The following is a 26,597-nucleotide window of genomic DNA, read 5'->3' on the forward strand; positions in this document are numbered from 1 at the left end:
ACAATAAAAAAATAAAAAATATGTTAATAAATATTTTTATTCTTTATTACATTTGATTTTATATTTTATTATTTTGTTGAAATTAAATGTTATATTTAAAATAAATAAAAAATACTAAATTAAACTTCTATTTCACTGTATATATTACATATAATTTGAAAATTTAAAAAAATTAAAAATAATTTATATTTATATATATATATAATATAAACAAAATTAAAAAATTGAGGGGCCATGGCCACCCCTGCTCAAAGCTTCGCCACTGGCTGTAAGAATTATAAATAAATAAAAGTTCTTACAATTTTTTATCAATTCTTACATCTTAGATAAACAAGTTATTTCCTAAGAAGTAATGTGACAATGATACAATAATAATAGGTTTACACAGATTTCTCCTACTTATTGTATTATTGTGTCAAGTGATTACAGGTCCCTTTTGAACTTTTAAAGTCCTAACAACAAAATATTAAATTTTCAGACTAATTAGACATTCTCTTCTCATAAATGTTCTAACCATATATAATTATATATTCTTCTTCCTTCTGTTAATACTTTGCTTTCCATTCAAAAGTTGGTTAACAGTTAATCAAAAAATTATTTGAAATTTTTATCCAAAACTTTCATATGAAAAAATTTGTCAATTTTTTTAAGTAATAATATACAAGTTAGTTTATCATAATCGATTCAACTTGAGTATTATTGGTAAGTCAAAATTGTTATAACTAATTCAATTCATCAAGATTCATAGTTTAACTAGATTGACTTACTTAAAATATGTTATGTATTTATTGTTATATAATTAGAATGAATTAAGTTGACTCATTTTACTAGTGTATGACAATTAAATTGTTAATTTAGTTTTTAAAATATAATTAAAATATCAATTTATATAATTTGATAAATAAATTAATTAAATACAAGCTATTCAAATATTATTAAATAATATTTCAATATTTTAAAAAAAATCATACTAACAATCTATATAATCATTTAAAAAAAATTATAAAATATAATGAAAAATTATTATTGATATAGGTTAATTTATTTTTGACTTAACTCCAATTCTTTTAAATCAAATATTAATATTTTTCCATTCAATCCAAATTAAATGTATGATAAACTAAATTAACTCACAAATTAAAAAAAAATTCTTTATATTAATGTTTTTTCTTTCGGTTTTGTGTCTCTTTTATTATGTCTGCCTTATAGGTATGTGTGTCACAGTAGAAGTCAAATATATGTGCAGTCGCAAGTACATTTATAATGGAAAGACAAATTTACCCTTTTAAAAGAATTAATTTCAATTTTCTGTACACAAGATGGAGGGTACATTTGACTTTCTGATTTTGTCCTCAATTTAAGGCATATGTGTATGTATAATAATCATATATCTTTGATTTGTTGGTTCATTATAATAGAAAAAGTGGCCATGTGATTTTTAAAGAATTATGTATTTCTTATTTCAGGAATCACATTTCAAAAACAAGTTCTTCTATGGTGACATTTCTCAGAAAAACATTTTTATCAAGAATGTTATATTTAGCAACATTTCTAATATGTTGGTTAAGTTTTAACATTTTTTAGAATATTTTTAAAATTAAAATAATTTAAGTAAAATTATAATTTTCTTGAAATTTCTTTGATTGTGTAAGAAAATAACGGTCTTACTATATCCTACAACAATTAATACATTTTCGGAAATAGTTTCTTCTAAATTTGCAATAAACACAACACAACAATAGTACAATGCCAAGTTCGCGTAATTACGTATGAATTTTCAATTCATGAAACAACCACATTTTTTAGGACCAGATAAGTGGTAGGTTGGTCCTGAAATTTAATTTATGAGTTTAGGAAAAGAAAATATATCTTTAAATAGTTTAGTTTCTATACAATTTGGATTTTTTTTATTTATGATTCTTGTTAAAGAATAAATAAACATTTTTAATGTATTGTAAAGATAAATTATACACAACATATTCGTTCATGAATTTATAAATATAATACATTAATAAGTACTAATATAGTTATACTTTCTTTTATTATGTCATATTTTAATATTTAAACAAGAATTAAATAATAATTATAATTTAATTTTATAAATAAATTTTGATGTTTTTTATAACTTATATTTCTGTTATATTTTTGGAGTGTTCTCAAGATATATTGATTTTAACATTCTAAAATATATTAATAACATTTTTAATATGTTAACATCAGTGTATTTTAAGAATATAGTAGAGAAATAATACTAAAAATATTGGAATTATAAATATAAATTTAAGTTTTATATTAATAAAGTTAAAAAAATTATGTATATAAAGAATTATTTTAAAATTTTAAATTAAATTAGTTTCAATGTGTTATATGAGTTAGGTTCATATGTCATCATTATTATTAACATCTTTCCTCTGTGAATATGTGTGAAATGTAAAAAAAAAAATATACTTTCATACAGAGAAGAAGGATCAAAACGTGCCTAGGTTCATTAAAGAAAAAGGAAGTCCTAAATTTTGTTAGTAATCATGTGTGGGTAAATTTGAGAATTATTGCTTTTTAGAAGCTGAGAAAAGAGAAGCAGAGTTAAGTTATATGAATGTGTGTGTTATAAAGTTAAGTAAGAAGCATGTGTTAGAGACCTAAAGAAGATATAGCAAATTGTTTACTTTTCATAATTTAAAAATCCAATATTTATAAAAAAAAGGAACCCTTTTCTTCCTTTTTTTACCCTACTACCCCACCCCACGTCCACAAAACACACTCAATCTCTCTCTCTCTCTTCCTCAACTCAACTGTCATTTTCTCACATATACTTCACACGAAACAAACAACATTTCACTTCCCATACCCATACCTTGTCATTTCCTCTCTCTCTCTCTTTTTCTCTCAATCTCTCTGTTTACATTTTCTCTTTTAAATCTCAAATCTCTTCTCTGCACTGCAACAAATCAAACACCTTTAGAATATCCATTTACTCACCTTTTTCTTGCACATCACTAACCACAAAACACCCTTCAAGATTTTCTTAGCCTTGTGCAATATTGCACAACAAAAGGAAATTGAGCTAGGAGAAAGAACAACTTAGAACAAGAAGAAGAAGAAGTATCTAGCACACATAGATATAGATAGATACATAGATAGACAGAGAGTTTGCCCTTGAAAAGATGGAACTATTTCCAGCACAACCAGATTTGTCCTTGCAAATCACTTCTCCAAACACCAAACCCACATCCAGTAATTGGAAGAAGAGAAGCACAGAAAAGGAGGAGATGGATTTGGGATTTTGGAAGAGAGCTTTGGAATCCAAAACAGTGAGAACAGACCTCTCCCTCTCCAATCCAACAAGGGCTTCTTTTTCTTCTTCTTCTTCTTCTTCAAACACCAACAACACCCCTAACCCCAACCACTTCCAAAACAACACTATCCAACAAAACCACTTCTTTCAGCAGCAGCAAGACCTACGCTTTCTCACACCCATAAGAGGAATCCCACTGTACCAAAACCCTCCTTTCTCATACACACCCACTTCTTCAACCCCTTTCCTCAACTCAACCTTCCTCTCATCACGCTTCCCTCCCAAGCGTAACATCAGGGCTCCTCGGATGCGTTGGACCACTGCACTCCATGCTCGCTTCGTCCATGTCGTTCAACTCTTGGGCGGCCATGAAAGTAATCATGCTTTCCTTTTTCTCTCCTCTTTATCTTCTTCACTTTCTTCTTTTCTTTTCCTCTAACCACTGCATTTCCTTTCTAATTTCCTATAGGGGCTACACCCAAATCAGTTCTTGAGCTAATGGATGTAAAGGATCTCACTTTAGCACATGTTAAATCTCACTTGCAGGTAATTAATCTCATTCTAATCTCTGTCTTCTTATTAATTAATCTTTCTATTATTCACTTTAGTTAAAGTTGGGTACACTTCTTAATTGACTTTGGTAAAAAAAAAAAAACCCTACATTATATACGTCGCAAATTCCAATGGTTTCCTTGCAGAGGGTCTCTCGTATATCATTTACTATTTCATCTGTTGCCTCTGCTCCTGCAAGCTACTAATAAACAGCTTTTTGCTTGGAAGAATGAACCATCCATGTTGAGAGATAGAGAGAGAGCGAGAGAGGTGTTTGTTTCTTTCTATAAACGAGTAAGACAAAACCCTGCAATTCAAAATGAGTCGCAGCGAATCCAGACTTCAGTCCATAGCTATAAAGAAACATATATTAGTATTATTATATAAACTGCCAAAGAAAATGGGGAAAAATAATAGCAAGTACAAAACACCATCATTTCTCAATCATCCCTTCCTCAGTTTTGCTTTTTAACCACACCACTTTTAACCATGGTTACATGCATTCCCTTCCCAACTTCACATGTACCTCAACTCACTGTCCTCAACTCAACATAACTATTTTTTTTTTATTTTAAAAATGAGATTTCTCACAGATAAAAGTCACGAGATTCATCTTTTCCAAAAGTAAAACACCCCTTTCTCTTCAGGTATTGCTTTATTTCTATAATCTGAAATCAAATTTAAACACATATCACACCTTGTAGGTTTCGATGCTTCTATATATATACTACAACTTTAAGGCTACTGCATATCAAATTAGTAAAATAAGTTTGATATATTATTCTCACACAGGTTTTCAGTTATTGTTATCTCTGGTTTTCTTTCTCTTCTTAAGTCATTCAGCTAAATTTTTCTCATTTCTTCGATGTGATATCTGTTAGAGAATAAATTCTGATGATGCAGGAAGGTTTTCCAGTGTCTATAAATTAATGTTTTTTATGTGATGTATTATACAATTAAATAAACATGATTAACTGTGTTGTGTACTTTTTGTTTTATATATTTTCTATTTTAAAATATTAATTAATGCAAAAACATTTTCTAAGCACATGCGTGTTCTAAATAAATTACATGATATAGCTTCTTTCCTGAGCTAATTATTCACACATTTAAATCAGATGTACCGAACAGTGAAAACTACTGATAGAGCTGCGGCATCATCGGGTTAGTGACTATATATATTGAACTTGGATTTAGTTTGAAAACAAATCTATTAGTATGTTACTATATATTTTTTGTTGTTCTTCCTGATTATTTCTCTCATTCTTGTTTAAACTTGAATTAATTATAATTAGGGCAATCTGATACTTATGATAATGGGTCTTCTGGAGATACTTCTGAAGACTTGGTGTTTGATAGAAACTCTCCAAGGAGGTCTGATCTATCTATTAGGCAGACAAGACCAAGTGTTAATCAAGATTATGGAAATGGTGGTCTTTGGAACAACTCTTCAAGGTAATGGCGTTATGATAATTAAGATGAATAATATGTTAAGATACTTAGTTAGAAACTTCTATATAACTAAGCCTTAGAGTTTTCAGAACTTTTTCTTGTCAACTTTATCCTTCTATAACATTTGCAAGATTTTAGATTGAGATTTTGGTGTTGCAAAATGCATCGTTTTCACTTGAAAATGCAAAATTGCAATAGACAATGTAGTTGCAAAGTTATATATAAAATAGTGTACTTTTTTTTTCTTTAGCAAATGTACGAGAAAGATCAATCATCGTATGCAATATGCAAATAGACGGTCTTTGGATTCAAAATACATGAACAGGTCACCAAATTTCAAGTTGTATAAAACCAAGATATATTAAGGCTAAAATTGTGAATACAAACAGTGATTTAGAACTTCATCACTAAAAATGTGTTTATTTGTTCACTTAAATTGAATGTCAATCCATAAATTTTGTTCACTGCATGTTTAGATGCTCGTCTATATTAGTAGTACATAGTTGCTGGTCTTTTTAGTTAAGTAATTTAGAAAACATCAAAATTAATAAAAAATAAGTTTTTATGATTAGTTAACTCAAACCTAACACGGTTTGAACTTATAATAAATATGTAATTAATATTTTTTTTTCTAGTCTTTACGGAGAATTTTTTCTCAAGTATAAGTGAAAAAGTTTTTCCTAACATACTCATAATTTATTATTACCTTTTCATCTAAAAACGCATAACATGTTATTTTGAATGTTAGAAAAAAAAAATTGGTTGGAAGTAACTCGTTATATATATTTGATTCTATCTTTAAATAATCGTAATGTAATTAATGACCGCAATTCATGCATCATGCACGTCTTATTCAGACGAGAATCTCTCTCTTTCGCTTTCTCATTTGATACAAAGAAACCAAGGCTCGAAAAATCACAAAAGGTGTAAATGATGTGAGTTTTTGCTTTGTTGTATCTGTTCTGAAACCAAAACTCCATGATGGGGTAATAATATACACACTCTCTGCAAGCAAGTGGGTGAAAAAGGAAGTAAAAGAATCCCATTCCAAGACATTAGATTTTGATGATTGCACAAATCCACCTCAGAAAGAGGGATATCTCTTTCCTTATGATTTGGTGGGGTTCATCCATAGAAGGGGTCCTACAACTATAGGAAACTTAGTCCTAAAGCCAATCCCTTGGTAGACCATATACCTACAAATCTTGGTGCCAAAACAAAGTGTTTTACCCTTTGAGATGCCCTATCACATGGGATGGCTTCAACTTTATTTCAGAGAGCAGAAGAAGCTATAAATAAGACAGTAAAAAGATTGCTTTCTTTCCTCAGAATGCTTTTCTTCTTCATGCCATTCAGTAATCAGAAATATTCTTTCCATGTGTGTTTGTTGTAGCAGAGAAGCCTTGTTGCATGCCAAGCCAAAGCTTGACTCCATTGGGAAAGTGCCTTCTGTTGAGGTTTGTATAATCTTATCTGTCACCAAATGTGTCCTTTTGCTTAGGATTAAGAAGTGTTTTGAACTGATATATAGAATAAAAGAGAACACGTTCTATTCTTTTCATTTAGCCTTGTACATTATGCAGACAAGGAAAAGAATAATTAGAGACTTTTCAAAAAGTTGCTTTCTTGCTCGCAAATTCAACCTGCTACGTAGACCTATCTTTTTCATAGATGCTGATTACAAGGTTAATAAATTGATGTTTGTGTTGGAAAATAAAATTTAAGCTTTAGTTTATGCCAACCTTTATTCAAACCTAAACCTACCCAACTTGACTCATATAAAGAAAGGGTTGCATATAGTTTTGTACATAAACCCTAGTTCATGTTGTTCTGTAATTCTGATCTTCATTTTCTTTGGTTTATGGAAGGGAATGGATCCAAAGGGACAAAGCAATGAAATATCAGATGGAAACTCTTCCTCAGACACTGCAGAATCAAGTGGCAAGAAGCCAAATTTGGATTTGGAATTCACGTTAGGTCGATCAGTTTGAGGTTTTGTGATGAATATTTTGAAATATATAAATGATTATATATGTGTCTAGAATCACAAGAGCTATAGATAGCAGGAATAAGAATCAGGTAGCAGCAAAGAAAATCAAAGAAAAAGAAAGCTGAAAAGAATAGAAAAGAAAGGATTAAGAAAAGAAAAAGGAGCTAAAGAAAGACAAGGAGACAAGAAAGACAGAAAGAAAGCAACAAAGAAGAGGGTGGTAAAGAAAAGCGTGTCCTTCCAATCAAAGCTCTTTGTGATATTCAAAAATATATATTAATTTCTCAGTAAGTATATTAATTAATCCTAATTTATTATTGTATATTTGCAATCTGACAAAAGAATGTGCAGAAAAAGAGAGCTTTAGATATCTTAAAGTATGAAATGATACTTGATAATTGCAACACAGGACTTTACATTATCAATATTTTAATCTTTTTCCCAATAGAGTTGGGTTCATGATGCCATAGATTTCAATCTGGGCACACTCAGCAAGAAAATATGAACGTAGGGAAATGGTTAAAAAATTGGAATAATTAAAGTGATAAAAAGAATACCATATAGTAAAGGTACAAAAGAGACAATAATAAGGTGAGATCTTATAAAAGAAAAATATTCTTCATCTCCTAGGAAACTGCAAAATCATGGGAAAATCATTTGGTTTCTGTACCTAAAATCAAGTAATCTTAATTTGTCTTTCCATTCCCCAGTTTTTTTGTTCTTAAATTAAATAAACCTACTAAATTAATTGTTTTAGTTGACTAATTACTATTAGTTGACTTAATTATTCTACGTAATTCTATGCCGTTCATTGTTTCTTAAACAAAGTCCACAATAATGATTAATTTGACATTATTAATTGTACGTAGAATGACGATTTAAAGTATTATAGGCAACTTTGTCAAAAGTTGATTGCATTAATATATGCAAGACCCAGTCTTGTTTTTTTTTTTTTTTCATTCGTGCTGCACATAGTATTTTAAAATTGATAACTAATAATTCATTTAAGCTCGTAAACTACACATTTAGCTGATTTTTTGTTATACCAAGCGGATTATAAAAATGTGGTCTTAGTCACGCATAATAAGGCGAGTTTGTACTATGTATAATTTAAAGGTTAAATATGTTTTTGTCCTCTAACTTTCAATCAATTTTAGAATTAGTCTATTTTGAAATTTTGGACCAATTTAATCATTCATCTTTCGAAATACGTAAATTTAGTTCTTTTAATCAAATTTTGTTAGGTTTATTTGATGTTTCGTACGTGTCTCATAATTGTATTTGAGTTGTTTATAGTGTTTGAGATATTTTTGTTTTAATGTTAAGTCAAATACTATTATGAAATATGCTTGAAATGTCAAATAAGCTTAACAAAATTTGATTAAAAAAACTAAATTCACATATTTCAAAAGATGAAGAACTAAATTGGTCCAAATTTTCGAAATTGACTAATTCTAAAATTTACTTAAAATTAAGGAATCGAAAACATAATTAACCCTAATTTTGAAAAGGGTGAACAGGTTACTATTATGAATTAAAGAATCTTTCAACTACTAAATGTATTTGATTTTTAGTTTGGGAGTTCAAATCTGAATTCATTTTAAAAATTATAAATGATGTTGATAAATTTTTTGTTCTATTTTATTAAACTCCAAACATGAGTTACTTTCAAAACAAAATTATTAAATTTTTTCATTAAATGAGATTTTCAGTTTATTCGACTAAATTTAATATTTTAACGACAATCCAAACATATCTTAATTTTTGCGAGGGTCATGCATGCACAAACACTTCATGCATATGATTTTAGTTGAATCAACGATGTTTAGTATATTATCATTGAAAGGAAGTAACGAAAGCAAAGAGTGGATACGAGGAATTCGTGAATTCTAAATCTAATAACATAACTCAATCCAACTTTCATAAAAATATATAAAATATTATTTCTTTTAATAATTTTATTTTATGATAAATATATTATTTATATGTATTAGCAACATTTTCAATATCTTATAAATATTGAAAATAACTATTTTAAGATTTTTTTTTCTCAGAAGATGATATAACTCTTTGTAAATTACTCATTTCTAGGAGTCAACCTAATTAAATTAGATCAAAAATTATATTTAAATTCAATACAATAATCTGTTATTAAATTAAGACACTTTATATATATATATATATATATATATATATATATATATATATATATATATATATATATATATATACCATGTATTGTCACTAGTACAGTTTTGACTTTCTAACTCGGCCTTTATGCCTCGGTTACAGAACAAACGAGACATATAAATACGCGGTGGCAATTTTGAAATGTTTACGTCTTTTATGCCTCGGTTATTATAATACCCGAGGTAGAAATCCACATTCTGCCTCGGTTCACACAGACCCGAGGCCTAATGCCTACCAGAATTTTCAAATCTCCCACAATTTTTAAATTTTCATTTGAACGAAAAAGTTCTGCCTTGGTTGTCTAATAACCGAGGCATATACTTCTTATCTGCTTTGTTTGATTTGCACCTGAGGCATAAGAGTTAGGTCAAATAAATAAAAACTCCCTCTCCAAAATCAGACCCAACACACACCAAAGCGGGATAAGATTGTTCTCGCATTCATGGTTCCTGGTGACGAGGTGCCCGCGACGCCGATGATGGTTTTCAGTGGTGGTTCGCAAGCGTCTCCGGTGAGCATCATGACCATCGTGGCGGCCTGGTTTCGCGACGCCGTCAAACCATTTTTCCTCTGCTGGTTGTGGGTTTTCTTGCAGGTTCTGGTTTTGGCTGCGGTGGTCTGCGTCGATGGTGGTTCCTCCAGCGGTGCGCGATTCGCGATGACTTCGTCAAAGGTTTTCGTCTCCATCGTCACAGCGGCGCCGATCTATTACGCATAGGGGTTTCGAGTCAGCGACGATCTGGTTCTGGGTTTTCCTGCAGGTTCTGGTTTTGGCTGCTGTGATGGTGGTTCCTCCAGCGGTGCACGATTCGCGATGGCGTCGTCAAAGGTTTTCGTCTCCATCGTCACAGCGACGTCAATCTGTTACGCGTAGGGGTTTCGAGTCAGCGACGATCTGGTTCTGCGACTTAGGGTTCGCGTTTTGGGTCCTCAGCAGGTCCGGTGATGGTGCGTCGTGATGGTGGCAGGACTGGTTTTTCTTGTCGTTGGCAGTTACAGCCTTGGGTCGCTGCTGCCATTTCCAGTGAGTGGGTGCGTGGGAAATGGTAATGGGAAAAAAGATTTTGAAATGGCCACTGCGTTACTTTGGGTGCGTGGGTGTTTTAATTTTTTTTTATTTTTAATGCCTACATTAGGCCTCGGTTATTCTAGAACCAAGACAGTAATGATTAAATATGTCTCAGGTGTGAACCGAGGCAGAAAAGTAACATTTTTTGCCTCGACAATATATGCCTCGGGTCTTAAACCGAGATCAAAGATTCAAAATAACCGCGGCAAAAGTACTCTCCTGCACTAGTGTGTGTCACATAAAGTAATAATAGATCCCACGTGGATCAATTATTTACAACTAGTCTAGATGTGTAAATAAAAGCATAGTAGAACAATTTCTTGAATTTTCGCAAGGGAATGTTCCCAATAGTAATTAAAAAAATCTACTTTTAATATGTCAATTTATTGAGTGGATGAGGACTACCAAATGAAGTTATAGAAGAGCATATTTTGTGTGACAATTTTCTATGACATGGTAAATTAATACTTGTACAAGTGTCTCAAACAAAAATATCACAACTTAATTTAGAGATATACGATTAACTATGAAACTTGAGTCATGATGTTTTATAAAGTGCACATGTATGATATAATGTGTAGAATGATGCAAACAAACCTTTGTATCTAAGATGCACTAATCTTAAATGATTGTTGATAAGTATTAAATTTAAGTAAAATGAATATCAAAGTTAACACTTAAACATAACTAAATGATAACAAAATTTCTTGAAGTTATTATAAAAGACCCAATCTTTAAATTATAAATATATTAACTTTATATTGAATTTTGCACAAAAATATGAAAGAAAAAGGATAAAATTCAACAATATATTTCTCTAACTCTTAAACCAATACTCAACTTATAAAGAACCACTTACCCATTGAAAGGAGGATGCTGAAGCTATAAAGAATTATTTAAGACAGTGGTAGTTTCAACAAGGTCTCTATGCCAACTCAAGTAACATGCCTATGCTCAAGCAACGTATTGAAAAAATAGTTCAAAATTATGGTGGCAAGCATGTCCCCCATGAACGATTGATCAAGCTAGGTTATGAAACTTAAGCTCTTAGCCTTCACTCAAACATTCATATTAGAGTTCAAGAGAGGATGGGTACTTTATGTATATATTATTATTTTATTTATATATTATTATCTTATTTATATTAATTTAGTTTGAAAAATCTGTTTTAAAATTTAAAAATCACGTTTTGTTCTCTATTATAATTTTTTATAATTTTTTATTTGGTTTCTCTCTTCCGTGCCTCCATCTCTTTCTCTCCTTTTATTTCCATCTCAATTTTCACCATCAATTCCTTATTATTTTCAAAATCAAATTGCACTACGGCAAAATTGAAGAGTTAAGGAACATTTTGGTTCAAGAGCGATTTTTTGATATTGTGCATGTTAAAGACACTGCAGCAATAACTTTGAAGAATGAATTGTGTGTTGTACTATCTCGACATAATCTTAATGTTTCTAATATCCGTGGTCAAGGGTATGATGGTGCTAGCAATATGAGAGGAGAATGGAATGGATTACAAGCATTATTTTTGACTGATTGTCCTTATGCATATTATGTTCATTGTTTTGCTCATCGGTTACAACTTGCCTTGGTTGCTGCATCAAGAGAAGTTATTCCAATTCACCAATTCTTTTCAAAATTGACTTTCATTGTCAATATTGTTTGCTCTTCTAGTAAACGTCATGATGAGTTATAGGCTGTCAAGTTAGATGAAATTGCATATTTGTTAGAAATTGATGAGCTTGAAAAGGGTAAAGGGGCAAATCAAATTGGTACTTTAAAAAGAGCTGGGGATAACCGTTGGAGCTCCCATTTCTCTTCTATTTGTAGCTTGATCATTATGTATGATGCAACTTGTTTAGTTCTAGAAAAAATTACTGTTGATGGATCTACTTATTTACAACATGGTGATGCTGATAATGCTTACAAAAGCTTGACCTCATTCGAGTTTATACTGATCTTGTATTTGATGAGAGAAATTATGGGGATAACAGATGTTCTTTGTCAAGCATTACAACAACAATCTCAGGATATAGTTAATGCTATGCGTCTAGTTTGTTCTACAAAAGGACTTATTCAAAACTTGAGAGAAAATGGTTGGGATAAGTTATTAAAAAATGTGACTTCTTTTTGTGAAAAACATGATATTGAGGTGCCTAATTTTGGGGCTTCTTATGTAGCAAGGCAAGGACGCTCTTGTCACCAAAAGGATCATATTACAGTGGAGCATTATTTCAAAGTTGAAATATTCTTTATTACCATTGATAAGCAATTACAAGAGTTAAATAGTAGATTTAATGACCAAGCAGTGGAGTTATTAATTCTAAGCTCTGCTTTGGATCCTAAGGATGCTTATAAAGCTTTTAATATTGATGAAATTTGCACTCTTGTGGAAAAAAATATTATCTCATGGATTTCAATGAGCAAGAGAAGATTAATTTGAATTTTTAACTTCAACATTTCATTATTGATGCTCGTCAATATTCAAATTTGAAGAATTTATCAACAATGCAAGAGTTATGTACATGTTTGGCAACAACAAAAAAGTCTAAAGTTTACTACTTGATAGATAGATTACTTCGTCTTATCATGACTCTTCCAGTTTCTACAGCTACAACTGAAAAGATCTTTTTCTGCAATGAAAATAATCAAGAACAAGTTGAGAAATAAGATGGAGGCTGAATTTTTAGCAAGCACTATGATAATCTATATTGAAAGGGATATTGCAACTAGCTTCAGCTCTGATTCAATTATTGAAGATTTTAAGTCATTGAAAGAGCGTAAATGAGCACTCTGAATAAAGGTAACTTTTGTTGTTTTTTTTTATATTATTGTTGATGATAAACTTTATGTTACTCTTTCATATATATTATTGTTATATTGTTTAGATTCTATTGTCATGAATGCTTATTTTGAATTAAAAAATGATGTAAAAAAATTAATTTTTTTTAATTAAAAAAATTTATTATTTTTTAATTAAAAAAAATTATATATAACAAATATAATTTGACACCCCTATAATTTTTGGTCAAGTTCCGTGCTCTTCAAAAAGTAGAGAAAAAGAAAGCAATTTCAAAAAAATCATTCTTCTCTCTCAATTTATTTTACACATTTTAGATTTAAGTAGTGGTGTTTGTAATAACACTGTTTTTAAAAGAGATTAGAGTTAGGGGTGTCCAAATGGATCAGCCTATTTCATCCTGGTCCAAAAAAATGAGATGGGTCAAACTGACCCACTGTATAAAAGGAGGTTTCAAATCTTAACTTGTCTTACTAAAAGATGGATCAATGAAACAACAGTTCTTTTATAAGAAAAAAATGTTTATTTTTAAAAATCGTTTATATGTGTATAAATATTAAAAATATATTTAATCATATAAATTTTTTTTAAATTTTTAATTGACTAAATAATTAACACCTTTAATCAAATAAATTAAAATAATTATTACACTTACATAATAAACTACTTTATTATTTCTAATAATTAAAATTTAATTTATAAGTATTAACAATTTAAATTATAATATTAATACATATTTGCATACTTAAAGTAATATAATATTAAAAAAATTATAGTCATTTGCATTTTAATTTTAATTTTGAAAAAAAAAAATCAACAAGTCAAAGCAGGCTTACAAGTTTAAAACTCTAATTAAGTCTGTCAAAATTTGTGGGTTACCAACTCACGAGTTGTGCCCACTTTGTCATCCATAATCAATATTAACAACAAGTGACTTTGGAAACAACTTTGCTATTATTGTAGTGAGTTTTATTTGTATACTTATGATTTATATCTTCTACCTTATGTTGATAATTTTATATGCTCATAATGCTTGCATTCGTATGATATACAACCATAATTCTTTATGTAAAATTCTAGAAAGTGGTTTGGTAAGTGACTTTTATAATTAGTTTTGATTAAAATCATTTCAAGAGACAGTAATTTTCTTGGACCAAATTTTACTATGTTGATTTTTTATGTTCTTAAAGCCTGGATTATGGAATTACCTACGGAGCATGACATTAGAATTTTAAGGAAAAATTAAAAGTGATTCTTTGGGATTAATTGCGATTAAATTACTCAATATATTAGGATTCATCATATCATTTACTTTTGTGGCACAAGTGGAAATATTTAATCATCTATATGGATATTGTATATTGATTGCTTATAACATGTTTAAGGTTGAAATATATTGTTATAAACGAGAGAAATTATTTAATAAGTATATTCTTGGACTTTATTAACAAGAACTAGTTATAAATTACTTTTAGAATCATGTTGAATAAATAATTCATGGTAGATGTTTGGTTGTAGTCATAAATACTTATCACGGAGTAATATTTACTTTCATACAATGTATATTACTTCATTGATTACAAAATAATTTTTTATAATAACTTGTTCATAATTAGTTACAAATCACTCACTATAATAACTGACACGGTGACAGAATGTTAAATAAGATAACATTTTATATATTGGTTGTAATTATAATTAATATAGAAAGTACAAGCGTTAACCATTTTTCAATGAAAAATAAAACTTTCTATACCGATTATAATTATAACTAATATAGAAATTGGACCCAATGACATTTTGACATAAAGAAAAAAAAATTATGTTAGTTCTAGTTATAATTAGTATAGAAAGTAGTTTGTTATGATATTTTAAATCATACTACATTGAAATCCTAAACTTTTCGGATCCTAATGGCAAACAATATTTTATTTTTTGTTAATTTTTTTATGTTTAATTATATTTTAACTTTTAACAACACTAAAATATAATTTTGTTATTATATAATTATTTTTTAACTTGTTTTTTAATGTGTGACAATTAAATTATCAATTTTATATATATATATATATATATAATTAATATTTATGAGTATTTTTGTTCTCTAGATAAAGTAAAAATGTACTAATAATTACTAAAGTTATGACTCATTAATCTTACAGTTATATTTTAAACTATGTTTTTAGAGTATCAATTAGCATTCTCTTATTTTATTTTAATAGAATGATGTAATTTTGACAAACTTTTATATAAATGAACAAAATCTTAAAAAATTACGAGATTGGTTAAGTAATATAAAGAAATACAACTTTGAAATGAAGAAGTCGCTGGAGGCTTTTTTGTAATTCAGGATTATTTTGACTAAGAATTTGTAAATATGAGTCGGTTGAATTTTTTTTTGTAGAACTGGGTCATGTCGTCAGGGGAGGACGACATTAAAGGTGAAGTCGTCCTCCCCAAAGCTGGATTCTTTTTTTGTTTTTTTTTTTTAAAACGAAGTCGTCAGGTTGGAGGCCAATTTTTGCACTAAAGTCATCAGGTAGGAGGCCGGTTTCAGTTTTTTTTTGTTAACGTTGCAGTTTTATTTTATCTTTTAAAAATTTTCAGTTTTCATTTTTTTTAACCTTTTAGATTTGATAAATTCATTTTTACAAAATTTTCTTAAGAGTCGTTATTATATTTAATCTGTTGGGAATTAATTTTTTTATTGGTACAATAAATTAATTTTAAAAAATACATTATGTAACGTCCCAATTTAGTAGAATAATTATAATTTATAGAACGCCTCATGTTTATAGTATAAAATAGAGCACCGACATAAAGTATATTAGAATTAACCTTTTATAGTTATCCCAAATTATACTGGAATGGAAGTCCAAAGACACAACAATGCCATGAAAAGAATCTAAACACATATTAGATTAAACTAGAAATTTGCTCAAAGAGCAAGAAACTACAAAATAACAGTACACAAGAAGAAATGCTCAACAATGAGCAATAAAGGACCTAGGAAGCCTAACTACATTGCAGCCTCCCTGCCAACATCACGATCGCCAAGAGTCTCCACATATGCTCACACCAAGGATTTGGTGATCATCGCAAAAGGAAAAAGCCAAAGAGAACAGACACAGAGAGAAAAGGATAAGCTAGAGTAAAATATTTAACATGTTATTGAGCAAGCATATTATAAAACAGGTTATAAACAAGCAAAGCAGTAAGCACCCAAAACATGTGAAAACAAACAATTAAAGGACTCCCTAACTCAATATTCAGATCATACTCTTGATATAGAATTCTAAAGGAAGTATACGCCTGTGTTGGCTTCTAAACTCTGCGGAGTCTAGACGTAAGGGGTTATCACCCAACCACACACAAGGTTAATCCTCTAATGTCTTGGACCCAATATGTCCCAAGACTAGGACCTCCTGCCACTCTTACCACATAAATTATTCTACTCTATGTGAGCGTGAATAATTTTTTAGAGTTCAGGATACCTTCCTTTATCTAGACATCTCCTATATTAAGGTATACACTAACCACCATCACCAAGAGTTTCCCTTGAAACTCTTTTACCAACAATTTTCACATGTCATCTCAATCATTCAAGTCTCATGCCAATCCACCACCAATCAAACAAGTCATGTTTTCCATTTCATACTCAACATAACAAGATTTCATTTAATTTCATACTTTATAAATGCATACAATGACATACATATATCACAAAATAGTATTCATCCCAAATAAATGAGTGTCAACATTTAAGTACCTGCAATTCCCTACAATCAAGCACAACACACAACCATAATTCTTACACCAAAATTCCTAAGAAAATTTATTATCACAAAACCAAAATCACTGCAGTAATGTGTGACACATTTTTCAAGCTACAGACATCTAATCAACGATCCAACCGATAAAACCATAAAATAGCATGTTATGAACCAAATGTCAAAATTTGAGCTCAATCCAATGGTTAATGAGTTGGGAAAGTTAATTATACTAAAACTGCACATATCAGAAAAATACACCGTCGCCAGCGACTGCCCGACACGTCCAAAGTACGAGAAATAACGTCAAATATCACAGTTTCATGAACATTTGAACCCCTAACTTGGAAATACACCAAAAACTAATGTTTTTCCCAATCTTTTCTCATATTTCACAAAACATTAATCGCATAAAATAGAAATAACGTGAAACTCTACCTTACTCAAGCTTAGCCAAACGAAACAGGACCCCAAGGAGAGCACCACAGCTCTAGAAACAGATTAAGGAGCTGGAAACTTGTGCCCTAGCAGAGCTGTTGGTCTAGAGTTTGAGGAAGGGGAGAGATCTGTTTTTTGTAAAATGAAGCAGAATGAGGAGTAAGGGACTGTGAGGGGGTCTTGGGGTCCCCATAATGGGCTAACTCTGGACCCTTAAAAGGGTCAGGCCCAAACCCCTTTTTAGAACAAAATTTAAATAGAAAAGGGGGTCTCACTCATTACATAATAGAAATAACATAATTAAAATTCGCAACCTAAAAATACATAATAAAAATGACATAATAAAAATGACATAATAAAAATAACACAATAAAAATTACGTAATAAAAATGAACTAGAAAATTGGATAAAGCAATAAATTACTAACGATAGGGATAGTTGCCCCTATGATATCCTTAATTTCTACAATATGAACATTTGTTTCGTCTGTTTGGATTTGGTTCATCCATCTCATTATGAATTCTATTAGTTGGTGGTCTTCCCCTTACCCTACGATGCATGTTTGGGTCTGAAATGAAATTTGGTCTGGTGTATATTGACCAATACTCTTTATTCCTAACCGGATGAAATTGTATTTCATTTGCTTTGTTGATGTTGTAAAGGCTATAAACTGGATGGATGTATGAGGTTAGGTCTATATGCAAGAAAGAGCAAACAACTATTACGTGATGACAAGACAGTCGAAGAGCTTGAAAATGACCACAATCACACCACCAATCATTTAATTTAACTGTAAAAGATATTGGTAGGCGGTGATCATGTGGAGAAAACATCTCTTGAACTTGAAATTCATTATTTTCTCTTGAGTATCGACGAACTTGACACATTCCCGCTTGTTGTTGATTTTTTCTAATAATAGCATTAATTTCCTCGGGATATTGGTGGCCTGCTCGTAACATGGAGTCTGCCTTAACCCCTCTCTCAATAAACCATGTTGCGGTCCTTTCAAATGTTGCCTTAATTAAAGCACAAATTGGTAATGAACGAGCTCTTTTTAAAACAAAATTCATACATTCTGCCAGGTTTGTTGTCATGTGCCCGAATCTACTACCCCCATTGTAGGCCTGAGTCCATTTTTGTAGTGGTATCCTGTCAATCCAAGTTGCCACTTCTGGTGAATGGGATCTCAAAGCCGCCAATTTAGCATCCAATATGGGTTGTTTTACCTCGTAAGCTGTAAAAATGCAATTATATTAGTTAGTTTAATTATTGAATATGGTGAATGAAAGAAAAATTTTATTACCCATATTCTTTAACCGGTTTTCAATTCGTGATTCTTAAATTTTTTGTTGAAATTTGAAGCAATATAACGTATGCAGTATACTGATTACAGTCCATCTGCTTCCCATTGTACTTCTTTAGATTGTAGGGTTTCCAATATGCCTTTTCCCCTGTTTGTTATCAAGCAGAGGTTTGATTGTGGTGTAATGTGCTCCCTTAAGAGTTGAAAAAACCATATTAAGGCCTCCTTTGTTTCTCCTTCCACTATCGCGAAGGCCAAAGGAATATATTACGTGACCCATCTTGAGCTAGTATTGTTAGCAATGTCCCTTGATATCTTCCTGTGAGAAATGTGCCATCGACTTGGACAACTGACTTGCAATAGTTAAACCCTTGGATGCATGGTCCAAAAGACCAAAATACGTGTTCCATAATATAGCAAGAAGTGTCAGGTTGGCCACTTACTTGTACAGGAGGTTCAATGCATTGAATTATTGTGACAGGATTGCTTTCTTGTACAACTTGATACCACCTGGGAAGTTCATTGTAAGTTCTCTTCCAAATCTCCAAACTCCTTAGCAAGCGCTTTTTGCTTACCATTCCAAGCTTTGTCATATGAAACTGAATATCCGAAACGATTTTTAATTTCAGCTACCAAACTTTTGATAGGTATGGAAGGATTTTCCTTTACAAAGTTCATCACAATAGAACCAATTTGGTTAGAATCAAGATTGATATGATCTGCAGGTTGCATAGTTGACAAACACGTGTGTGATCCGTCAATCTTTCTAATTTCCCAATTCAAACTCCGCTTACTATAAGCAGCCCGTAAATGCCACGGGCAGCCTTTTTTGTAGTTGACACATCGACATATAAATTTTAGATTTGATCTCAACAACGACAAATCTATAACCATTGTCAATATGGTATTGCTTGATATATGACATTGTCGACTCTTTTATGTCAAAAGACATGCCAATACATAGTAAATTTTTAGTCACTGGATTTGAAGCTTCAAATGAGGTGTGACTTGATGAGCCACTATGATCTGTTGTATGGATTGTATATTGGTTGGTAACCAACTCATCTTCACTAAAATCAGACAAAATATTTGGATATTAATTCAATTGATTGGTCATTTGTGTGCAAATTTGATGAAGAGATGAATAATAATATTAAGGTAAGAAAGAAATGAAGTAGTCTCGCGTGTTACTAAAATCAGTATAAATAATTTTTAGAAACCCTAATTCTTAATTTGTGCCCAGGCTAGCAACACATTTATTACTGCACACAAACCGCTATTAATGCCAACGGTTTTGTAATAAATTTGTAATGTATCCGTTGAAGTCGCTATTAATGCCAACAATTTTATCTTAAAACCACGCGACTTCATTAATTAAACCACACGACTTCATTAATTAAAAATAACTGAAACCGGTGCATGTTAGGATGGCTTTGGTGACATTAAAGCGAAACCGTTAGGTTGCCTAGCGACTTCAATTGGTTGTCGTCCGCACTGATGACGACTTCAATTGGTTGTCGTCCGCTTTAATGGCGACTTCGCCTTTAATCAAACACTGACACCATCATGGGCGCAATTAATTTCTTTGACTGTTTGACCTTTGCGCTGCACCAGACCACGAAATCAGGGTAAATAGTGGAATTCAGAGACTCCTCCTACTCCCTATGCCATGCACAGTTCAAAATTTGCATGCAATGGTCCAAAATGGTGGCAGCTTTTAAAGCTTTATTTGAATGCCCTGACAACCACATTGCACACAGCTTTTAAAGCTTGATGGACAACTGTATTGTGCATTCACGTGAATAAAATGCTAGCATTGGTTCAAATACTTTCAACTTGCGCGCATATTCATCACTTTGTGCATTGAGCTTGGACTGGCAGAAAATATTATGAAGTTGCGCGCAGTGGGAGAGTATTCAAGTTTTCACCACTCCTTTCATTGCTTCTACTTTCAAGGTTTAAGTATCATTTAATATTTTGTTTTCAATTAATTTCCAGACTTATGTTCTAATTTTTATTTAGCATTTTTAAACACGTTTAGCATGGCACAAAATGGACGCCTACCTCGGGATATGCCACTACTCCGGCTTCAACATGAACATATCACTCACGACTTATGGGAAGGATGGGAACGAGTTCTTAGACCGAGAAGAGCTGGAGTTTGGATACTAAACAACCAGGATATACTTGATCCCCGTGTCATAAATTTAATTCAACGGGCTGGATTCGGACACGCCTTGTATATCTAATACATGGATGTCAACTACTTCCTCATCAGTTCTTTATTAGAAAGGTGGAGATCAGAAACTCACACATTTCACTTCCCCCATAGAGAGACCATTGTGACACTAGAGGATGTAGTCGTCCTCCTTGACCTACCGATAGACAGAGATGTGGTCACTGGTCCCATTACGGTTCAAGACATATTCTCCACCTTCCATGAACATCTAGGTGTCATTCCACCACCGACGGTGATAAGAGGAAACTCAATTAGAGTATCTTGGTTAAACACTACTTTCCAACTGCTTCCATCGAATGCAAACAATGATGTTATTGCTCAATATGCGAGAGCGTACATTCTCACATTGATTGGAAGTATTTTAATGCAAGACACGTCTGTAGCTAGGGTACATGTTGTCGCAACCGGAATCGCGACGGGAAGGCGAATCGAAAAAAGAAATGGGTTTAAAAAAGATTTAGGAGTCACCACCATAATTATTCTGGAAAACTATGGAAAACCATAAAGATAAGACAAGTCTGCGAAAAACCATATTTTGGATTCGGGAGTCGGTTACACGTAGGGAAGGTGTTAGCACCCTATCGCGCCCACCCAAGGGCGGTACCTTTAATTAAAAAATGCAATGTTGATGTGGTTTTCAAAATATTAACTTTTCCCAAAAAAAAAAATAAGACAAAAAAAAACTAAAAAGAAACAAAAATAATATTTTTTTGTTTTTTGGGCCCGACAAGGATTGACCTTGGTCCTACGTATTCTCATTAAAAATGAGAAATCAGGGTTACGTAGTTCTTAAAAAGATATTTGAAAAAAAATAATTGAGAAAAAAAAAGATTTGATTTTTTTTAGAGGTGAACCTGACAAGGACTGACCCTGCTCCTACGTATCTCACGGTGGAGAATCAAGGATCACGTAGTTCTTAAAAAGATATCTTATTTAAAAACGTTGATGTTTTTGTATTTTGAAATTTTATATATTTTTTGGTGTTTTTGAATTATTTGAAAACATGTGTCATACGATGCGAGTGATCGGGCAGACACTAAAAGGGAGAGAAAATTATTTTAGTATTTTTTAAATTATTTGGAAGAAAGTGTCACACGACGCGGGCGGTCGGACAGACACAATAAAAATGAAAGAGAACCATTTTTTGATTTTTTTCTATATTTTAATTTTTATAATGTTCGAATATAATTGTTTTCTTTTTTTTTTAAATAAAATAAATAAAAATAAATAAATAAATAAGTAAATTTATAAAAGGATGAAAATATTTAAGATGGATAAAAGTGGAAAACAAAAAAGTAAGGGTGCACGAGTAATTGGTGGGGTGCACAAAGCAAATACAACAACAAACCCAAAAACAAAAGGCAAAGGCATGGGGTGCAGGAGTATCACATGTGAGAGGTGCGTGAAGTATCAGGTGGGGTGCGTGCGGTAAATAAAGGAATGTGCTAAGGAAACGCAAAGCAGAGGTGTAAGAATTAAAAAAGGGATGTACGAAGAAAAGAAAAGAGGAGGGTGGGGTTGAGGTAAAAGAGGGGGTGCGTGTGGTAACTCAAAGCCTGCAGCCCCCCCTTTTTTTCTTTTTTTCCAGAAAACCCTAACAAAAGGTTCCTCCCCTCACATGGCAGCCGCTTCTCCTTGACACCACCACGACTCCGACCTCTGACCTCTGGGACCGCGCCTGCACCGCCTGACTCACCGGTGACGATGCCGACCACCGTCGCAAGCCCCGCCGGCGACGACATCGTTATTCGATCCGCCTCGCGTGAGGTACCTCTGCACCAACATACGGCCAGCTTGCCGGCGGCGTCAATCGACGCCGGAGACGTCGCTCTCGTTCTCGGCAGCGGCAGCGGCGTCCACCACAGACGTTGACGGCGAGAACCCCGAGACGCTCGACCTTCACTCTCCCTCTCTCAGGCTCGAGTCGCGCTGCTCTCGCGACACCCAGGGTCGCTGCGATTTCCGTTCAAAGCTCCGAACCGCCAGCGGCCTTCTACTCCTTTGCCTATCTTTGTGCTATGATTGGATGTGACTGATCGGAGAAAATGAGACTAGAATGGGGTTTTGATCCGATGCAGTATTGGATTGCATGGGTGAGGGCTGTGATTCTGATTTTTGTGCAGGTGGATGAACTTGAAGGTGAGTCAAGACAGATGTTGGCTCGTTCGTGTGCTAGTTGTGTGTTGGTGAAAACGAGTATGTGACAGTGATGATGACAAATGAATGTGATTCTGGTTGTTTGTGGTGTTGTGTTTGGGTTCTGGCTTGGCAGTCTTGCAGGTGAAGGTGATGAGGGAAAGATGATGGTGGCGAGAGAGATTGAGATTGAGGATGAGGTTATTTTCCAGCACTCACCCGGACAACAGTAACATCCAAACAAGAACATATCTTAACAGATAAAATAAAAAATAAAATAAAAGAAATTGTGCTCTGTTCTTTATTGTACCAGTTGCAATGGGAATAAACAAAAGAATAACCATGCTCATTTCAAACCATCCATACATTCATGAACATCAATATCAAATTAACATAAGCTCTAATTCTTACACCCATGAACATCAACAACAACATCAAGTCATGGTAACATAAACTAAAGAGGAGTTAAGAACACTTACCGTGAAAATAAAACTTAATGCACTAACAGCTTTGTTTCCGTTTCCAAATTTGACTCCTTCTCTCCCTCACTGATTTCTAGTGCCCTCTCCCCTCTCTGTAGTAATTCAAAAAAAGACCCATCCTCTCATGAATCTTCCCCTTTTTATTATGTAACCCTCTGCACCTTCCAATTTTGAAATTTGGGACCAGACTAAGAGCAGATGTTGCTTCCTGCTTCTTCAGCCATCATGACCATGCCACAGACCTTTCCCAATACAAAACCATGATAGCATAGCATGCTTGGGTCTGACAAAAGAGAGGCTTTACGTTACCTTTTTCTTTCCCCTTTCCCTTCTCTCTGTTTTTTCTTTTTTTTTTCTTTTTATTTTTTTTTTATTAAACTAGAATGAGAGACGTAAAACAAAAAAAGGAGCTGTAATAATAGAAAGAAAAATAATGTAATAATCAAAATAATAAGCCCAAATAAACAAATAAATAAATAAAACAAAACTAAAATAAAATATATAAAAAAAAAATAATAATAATAATAAAATAAATAGATAATTATTTTTCTCAAACCAAAACATATTTTTTCTTTTCTTTTCTTAATTATTTATTTATTTATTCTTCTCAATTGAACTTTAATTAATTAATTATTTATTTATTTATTTTATTTTATCATTGTTACCCGGACGAAATTGGGTGTTGACACATGTCATGTATCTACTTAGGCTAGCTGACTTGAATGTAGTCAGAAATTATAGTTAGGGGTCTGCAGTTTTGGTCTGCCTATATCATTGCCTAGATCATGGCATTCACCTACGCCAAGAAAATATTGGTGGATGCATGATCTTGTTACAATGTTGGACTTGGGAGAGGATTACTTCTATAGCCTCAAAACTTCAACCTTTAAGTGATCAGGAGATGGCTGATGGGGATGGTTTCCCTGTCTGTAGAAGGTAAAAATCTTACTTTTAAATTATTATTTTTTCTTATCATTTAACTAACTTGAAATTGCTACATTTTTTTAGGTGGATGAACGTAACGCATCGAATAAATCCAACTTCAATTTCAATTACTGAATTTCGGTTGAGATTTGATTAAATACGTACAAGACAGGTAATACTTAAGGTAATTCAAAGCTTTTTGTCTTTTAACATTTCAAACTAATGTCTACAATTTTGTTTCAGTTCTTGTGGAGGCCTTACATTCAATACAACATTAATCGATTGATTGTGGTTGACATCCCTCCGGTGTCCAGAGCAACAGTCCCAATAATTTGCTTCGCGACAATAGAAATCCATCAGGCGGATAGAGTGATGCGTCAATTTGGTTTAAGACAAAACATTCCGCCTGAGTCGGTTAACCTGGATCAAGTTCACAGGGATGACTTGAGGGGGAGAAACGACAAAGATTGGGTAGCACATCATCATCAGTGGATTGCAATTTGGAATGATCGACAAAATCGGATCATTCAAGGTACATCGTTCAGTGGAAATGACCATTTGCGTGAGGAAACACCGTATATGTAGTGGTACATAAACCACACTATCCGCTATATATCTACATCGACAAAATCTTCAGATGATGAGGTTATTTATACTACAATGTTGTACATCTGTTTATCATACATACTTATTCATGGTAATAACCATGTTAACCATGTTATTTATACTACAATGTTGTCACAAGAACCTTCCCAACCTGCTTCATAACCCTACACTGGCCATGTTGGGTCTTCTCCAGATTTCATACATCATCCTCAACCTTTTTTCGGACAGTCGCCTATGGGTCAGGGTCAAATGTTTGGACATTCACATCCTCAATTTGGCAACCCATCAAACACATCATTCCAACATGTCCCTTCCTCATATGGTTTTTTCCCGCATTAGTCAAGTTATGGTGCTAGTCCATCACATATGTTTGGCACCACAACCATGACACCATTGTCTACCTATTATCCAGGATCTTCATCATCAATGTCATTCTATCCTCCGCCAATGTCTTCCCAATCACCACAAATAACGGTTCATCATCCGCAAAATGTCCAAAGTCATCAAGATGAAGATGATGATTATGATGATGAACCACAACAACAACAACCACCAAGACTTCCCAACAGACCCAGAAGAAGATCAACATGTGGAACTAGAGAACATAGATGACTGTTTTATTATTTTCAAGTAACTAAATTATTGTATTTTATTTTTTAATCAATTTAAAAATATATTAATGTTTATTTTTATTTTTATTTTAATTTATTATCATTTATTGTTCAAAAAAAAACTTAAAATGAAGTCGTCATCTACAAAGACGACTTCAACGTGCACAACCAAGAAATTGGCCTCCTGCCTGACGACTTTATTTTTACGAAAAAAAATAAAACTGTCATGATGGAGGACGACTTCAACTTCAAAGTCGTCTTTTATCCTAGCGACTTAACCCAATTTTGAAAAAAAAAATTTGAAGGATCTTTTTTACAAATGCGAGGAAAAAGGAACCCCAAACAGAAAAAAAAGCCGTGGCTGGAGGACTTTGAAATAAAGAAGTCACAACACGACTTTGAAATAAAGAAGTTGCAAGATAATTTTCATTTGAAAGAAATTATTTATTTTGTCCTATATTATTCAGTTGAATGATATTCCACTTTTTTTATGAAATTTGTACCTGTTACTGCAGCTTTTGTTGTGAAGGATTCTCTTTTTTGTCATAAACTAAGTTGTGCTCAATTTTAGTGTATTATAGATTTGCAGAATCACTTTTGGTGTTGTATTTAGAATAACGATTTCAGAGCAATATATATATATATATATATATATATATATATATATATATATATATATATATATATATATATATATATATATATATTTCTTTTTTTTTTGGGCAGAAGTCATGCCT

The 26,597-nt window shown here is 32.2% G+C and overlaps 1 protein-coding gene and 1 pseudogene across 2 annotated transcripts; both read left to right on the plus strand.

Annotated features, from left to right (window-relative positions):
• Positions 1–2,816: 2,816 nt before the first annotated feature.
• Positions 2,817–7,695, plus strand: LOC114175788 (putative transcription factor KAN2). 2 transcript variants are annotated; one of them, XM_028060589.2, is made up of 6 exons: positions 2,817–3,669; positions 3,765–3,841; positions 4,966–5,011; positions 5,143–5,302; positions 6,693–6,756; positions 7,168–7,695. In XM_028060589.2, the coding sequence occupies exons 1-6, from the start codon at positions 3,165–3,167 to the stop codon at positions 7,288–7,290; spliced, it is 975 nt and encodes a 324-aa protein (XP_027916390.2). In that variant the 5' UTR covers positions 2,817–3,164; the 3' UTR covers positions 7,291–7,695. The 2 variants fall into 2 exon arrangements, with proteins under 2 accessions (XP_027916390.2, XP_027916391.2); XM_028060590.2 differs by having other exon boundaries at positions 6,696–6,756.
• Positions 7,696–12,391: 4,696 nt separating this feature from the next.
• LOC146887894 (uncharacterized) lies at positions 12,392–13,339 on the plus strand (annotated as a pseudogene).
• The last annotated feature ends 13,258 nt before the right edge of the window (positions 13,340–26,597 follow it).

The sequence above is a fragment of the Vigna unguiculata genome, chromosome 3, assembly GCF_037176805.1.
Source record: "Vigna unguiculata cultivar grain cowpea cultivar isolate G323 ecotype 2 chromosome 3, ASM3717680v1, whole genome shotgun sequence".
Taxonomy (NCBI): domain Eukaryota; kingdom Viridiplantae; phylum Streptophyta; class Magnoliopsida; order Fabales; family Fabaceae; genus Vigna; species Vigna unguiculata.

Excerpts from the sequence above, each read along its gene's own strand:
- LOC114175788 (XM_028060589.2), top strand. The coding sequence starts at position 3,165 with ATGGAACTATTTCCAGCACAACCAGATTTGTCCTTGCAAATCACTTCT. Across the intron at positions 3,842-4,965 it reads ATGTTAAATCTCACTTGCAG|ATGTACCGAACAGTGAAAAC; the intron begins GTAATTAATCTC and ends CATTTAAATCAG. Across the intron at positions 5,012-5,142 it reads TAGAGCTGCGGCATCATCGG|GGCAATCTGATACTTATGAT; the intron begins GTTAGTGACTAT and ends AATTATAATTAG.